Source organism: Priapulus caudatus, unplaced genomic scaffold (assembly GCF_000485595.1).
Source record: "Priapulus caudatus unplaced genomic scaffold, Priapulus_caudatus-5.0.1 Scaffold341, whole genome shotgun sequence".
NCBI lineage: Eukaryota > Metazoa > Priapulida > Priapulimorpha > Priapulimorphida > Priapulidae > Priapulus > Priapulus caudatus.
In genome coordinates, this window is record NW_014577402.1 from 168,094 (window position 1) to 173,171 (window position 5,078).

A 5,078-nucleotide genomic window follows, 5' to 3' on the forward strand; every position below is an offset into this window, starting at 1 on the left:
AAGCTATTAATTAATGAACTAATTAATTGTTAAGAGGTTTGGTAATCATACAGAGCCGATGATTGATGAGGGACGGATGAGCCCTCTCTGCTGCTCTCTCTCTCTTTCCTCTCCGCCTCGTTCGCTCTCTCTCTCTCCTCTCTCTCTCTCTTCTCTCTCTTTCTCTATTCTCAGCTTCGCTCTCTCTCTCCTCTCTCTCCTCATCTCTCTCTCTCTCACTCACTCCTTGCCAGCTGGCTCGTGGCACCTAGCACGGGGGCAGTACGAAATGTAGGCTAGCATGGTCAATTAGCCTAGTCATGTTTGCATTGACACGCATGGCTGTTGGCTTTGCCCCATGTTGACTGTGGTTAGCCTACGCTTGCTGGTCTATTCTCTCTCTCTCCTCTTCTCTCTCTCTCTCTCTCTTCTCTCGCTCTCTCTCTCTCTCTCTCTCTCTCTCTCTTCTCTCGTCTCTCTTCTCTCTTCTCTCTTCTCTCTTCTCTCTTCTCTCTTCCTCTTTCTCTCTTCTCTCTCTCATCTTCCTCTCTCTCTCTCTCTTCTCTCTATTGTCGCTCTTTCTCTCACTCTTCTCTCTCTCTTCCTCACTCTTATGCTCTCTCTCTTGGCAGACTCTCCTCTCTTTACACCGACAACACTCACTCACCCTAAAGTAATACCAACTTTTATCCCGAAACCCCCCCCTCACCTCTCACCACCCCCTCACCCTCTACCCGAACACGCGGCATCCACTCACCTCTCCAGTAGGTCGCGGCGCATGCGACCGCCCTGCGGCAGTGTGATCAGCTCCAACCCGGACGTGACACCGAGCCCGAGCCTCGGCGCCGGCACGCCGCTCTGCACTGCGTCGACGTCGCAGCGCGTCAGGTGCTGCGCTAGCTTGACGGGCGTCGCGTGCAGCAGCAGCTCCCGCACCTCGAGCATCGGCCGCGGCGCGAGCGGCTTGTTGTCGGCGGGCAGGAACGCGCACGCGAACGCCGCCGCGTCGATGCGCGACGCCTCCGACGCGTCCGGCATCTCGATCGGCGTGAGGGCGCCACCGTCGCTGTCGTCGCCGTCGTCGTCGGCGTAGTCGTTCTCGCTAGAGGGCGTCAGTGTGTCGAGGATCGAGAAGCGAGTGTCGGAGTAGCGTCGTCGCGGCGACGGAGCGGCGGCTGGTGACAGCGACAACGATGGCGGCTCGCCGTCTTTCAGCGTCGAGTAGCGCAGCGCGATCGTGTCGCCGCGCGGCACCGCCAGGTGGCGCTGCTGCTTTCTTGGCTCGTAGTAGTTGTTGTTGTTCAGCGGCAGCTTGAGGTTTTCTTTGTTCGTGGTCTCCTTCTGTGTGTTCACATTGTTTGTGATCTCCTTCTGTGGGTTCCCGTTGTTCATGATCTCCTTGTGTGTGTTCACATTGGTCGTATTCACATTGTTCTTGTTCTCCATCCTTGTGTTCACGTTGTTCGTGATCTCCTTCTGTGTGTTCACGTTGTTCGTGATCTCCTGTGTGTTCACGTTGTTCGTGATCTCCTGTGTGTTCACATTGTTCGTGATCTCCTTCTGTGTGTTTACGTTGTTCATGACATCCTTCTGTATGTTCATGTTGTTTGTGATCTCCTTCTGTGTGTTCACGTTATTCGTGATCTCCTTGTTGCGCAGCAGCGAGCCGACCAACGGTGGCGCCTCCTTGCACTTGTCGCCGACGACCGGCCGCTTGTACGGTAGCGCCACCTGCCTGCGCTCGCGCTCGGGCGACCGCGCGCGTCCGTATGGCAGCCGGCAGCGCGGCGGTGGCTGGCTCGTTATCACAGTGGCGCCCTCGCGTGGCGGGGGGTCTGGGGCGGCGGTGCGCGTGGGAGGGTCGGGGCGGCACGCGATGGCGGTCTTCAGGCTCAGGCAGGTGTGTTCGCACTGCTTAGCACTTCCTCCTCCACCTCCTCCACCTCCTCCTGCAGTGCTGTAGTCAACGTCTGCATAGTCCGTAGTTTCAGCGCGCGCACCCGTCAGCGCCGCGTCCACTGTCGACGGCGACGGCAGCGACGGCTTCGGCGGGGCGCCATCTGGTGGTGAATACAGGTCGGGCTCGGAGCCGAGGCACGGCATGCGGAACGCGCGCACCCCCGCCGTCGCAGCCGCGGGGCTGCGCAGCGGCTCGCTGCCTGAGCGCATCAGCGGTGGCGCCCCCTCGCTTTCCCTCGGTGCCGTCTCGATGCTGAGGTCGGCGGGCGACAAGGCGGTGGCACCCCCTGGCGTCTCGGTGCGCTGCTGCTTGGCAAGCTTCTTCTCCTTGAGTCGCTCGAGGAGGGACTTTGAATTCGTCGCGTTGGGCGCCGGCGCCACCAGGGGGCCGCACGACGGTGGCGCCACCACGTTGGCGACGGCGGCAATGAGGTCCGGCTGCGTGCAGACCAGCGTCGAGAGCGCCGTCATTGGTCGGCCACCGAACGACGTCGGCGTCGTCGGCGTTGAGAGGGCGCCACCGCTGCCCGCCGCCACGCGCTCGACCTTCTCCGAGCGCGAGATGCCGAAGCTCGGCAGCGCCACCTTGCGGACGGGAATGACGCGGTGCTGCAGGAACGGACTGCCGCCAGGTGTCGCCGCCCGCCCGCCACCATCGCCAGGTGTCACTGCCTGCCCGCTACCGTCACCAGGTGTCGCTGGCTGCCCGCTGCTGCCGCTAGGTGTCACCGCTTGCGACTGCTGGGCAGAGTCTGGGGTGAGGGTGACAGTGCCTGTCGCTCCATTCAATCCTGGCGGGGTCACTCCGTTAAGGGTGAGCTTCCCAGGCTTAGGTGCACCATTTAGGGTAGCTAGTGGAGAGTGTGGGGCTGCCGCCAGGGCCGACAGGGGCAGGTTGGCGCGGCCCATCACGGGGCTGCCCGACGGGCTGGCGGCGGGCGAGAGACTGCCACCGCACTCCTTCAGCGACGAGCTGCGCTGCAGACTCCTGTAGCAGCGCAGCAGCGGGGAGCCTCCTCTCCTCGCCGACCCCGGCTTCTCCTCTCCACCGCTCCCCTCCTCCATCTCCTCCTCCTTCCACTGCTTGCCGCGCCTCCCCAGCGACGCCGTGTGCTGCAGACCCATCGCCTCTCTCCGCGTGTTCACCTTCAGTATGGGGCGCGGCGGGGAGGACCCGGCGGAGGGAGAGGGGGAGGAGCCTGGGAGCAGCTCCTCCCGTCGCAAGCTCAGCCCGCTACCCGCGAGGCCGGCGATCGCGCCGAGAGACTTGCGGCGCACGAGCGGCTTCCCCCCGGCTGCCCTCAGGGAGGCTTCCCCGTTCTGGAAGGCGGCGACCTTGGGCTGGAAGCTCGAGTAGGAGGAGCTGGCACGTCGCTTCGTCAGCACGCCGTACTTGGCGTCGTAGTAGCTGAGCGGCATCGTGCGGTTGACGGGCTGCGAGATGCGCGCGCCGCACGATTCCGAGATCGGCTTTCCGTTGCCGATATAGTACCTGCGTGCGGGAGGAGATCATAGTTTAGTGGGAAACAATTTTGACAAATTTAACGAATGTTTGTTTCTGTACATGGGATAAGCAACATGGGTCAATCAACATTGGTCAACCAACATTGGTCAGTCAACATTGGTCAACCAACATTGGTCAGTCAACATGGGTCTAAGAAGATGGGTCAACCAACATGGGTAAACCAATCACAGCTCGTCTCCGTGTAACGTCACTGGAAATGAGAGGGTAAAGCAGACGGATTAGTTTACGAAGGTACTGTGCACGCTGTGTAAAAATCAGACGTCGCAGACTCAGGGCTTACATGCGGACAGCTGAACGGGTTTGTCTGCGACAGTTTGTGAACTGAAAATTGTCTGCTTGAAACGCGTTCTGACAGCGAAGCAAATTACAATTCGATTGATTGGGTTAAGAAGTTTGGATTAAAGCTACCCGCAACAAAGCCGTAGCTAGCGGCAAACTGCCCACTATCATCTATCGAAAATATCAAACACGAGGCTGTGACCCCCAGGCAAAGCTAGTTAGCTACGCCCCCGCACAAACGTGATAGCAAATCAACGACAAATAGCAGCTTCCATCAATCCCCTGTCTCGTACACAGAATATTTTCAAGCAAAAACCGTCAAAAAATTCAGTATTAAATTTGCACACGCAGAATATCGTCAAGCAAAAATCGTCAAAGAATTCAACATTAAACATTAAATTTCCATAAATGTACGCGCAGTGTTACCTGACTAGTTCTGGCAGCTTGTCGAATCGCTCCTCTTCGAAGTGATACTGAATTCGTGGGTAGTGGCCCTGGCCAACCATCGCCGAGCTGACGCGGAAATGTACGGGCTTGCCATCGACACACGTCGTCATCACGTACTCTCCTGCAATCATCATCGTCAATGTATCGCTAAACCTCATCATCATCGTCAATGTTTGGCTAAACATCATCATCATCAATGTATCGCTAAACAACGTCCCTCATCAATCATCAGGTGTATGATTACCAAACCTCTTGACAATTAATTAGTTCATTAATTAATAGCTCAGTTTGATTCGTCGATGGGTTCATGTTAAAGCTTGAGTCGGATAAATGGTTGAAGCAACATGTAGAATAATTTGATATAAGATATTGGATAAGTTACGCCCAACTAAATTCGAACTAGCCGACGTTGAACTTAGAGCGCGAAGAGGAGGGGGAGAGAGAAGCATACTTACTGGTGGGCTGCACAGGGCTTGAGTGATGGCACTGAATCCGTACAGGTTTCCTAGGCAGGTTTTGGTTTCCATGGCGACCTGTATCCAGCAGCTGAGCAGCTCGGCTCGCTCGTCCAGGTCCTGGCAGCGTAGCAATGTGCTCATCACAAACATGCGCATGCAATGCCACCTAGGGGACGCGAGACGAAACACGTTAGTTGATGTCGTCATCGCAATGCAAATGTGAGCGTGAGATGAGAATATAATGCTAGGAGATGAGGTGTGATGTCGTCTGGTCACGTGTATTGTTGCCAGTGTTGTTGTTGTTTATGTTGTTGTTGTTTTTCTTCTTCTGAATCGTCTTCTTCTTCTTCTATTGTAGTTGTCTCATCTATGCTATGATATTGTAGTATAGTCAATTCTATGCTATTCTATGCTATTCTATGCTATGCTAT

The 5,078-nt window shown here is 56.7% G+C and overlaps 1 protein-coding gene across 1 annotated transcript in view; it reads right to left on the minus strand.

Moving 5' to 3' along the window:
• LOC106809271 overlaps positions 1-5,078 on the minus strand; it is a gene marked incomplete in the record, with an annotated part of 82,852 nt that overhangs the window by 3,662 nt on the left and 74,112 nt on the right. Inside the window, 2 exon segments of the mRNA XM_014812283.1 lie at positions 737-3,430; positions 4,169-4,310. Coding sequence (XP_014667769.1) covers positions 737-3,430; positions 4,169-4,310 — 2,836 coding nt within the window.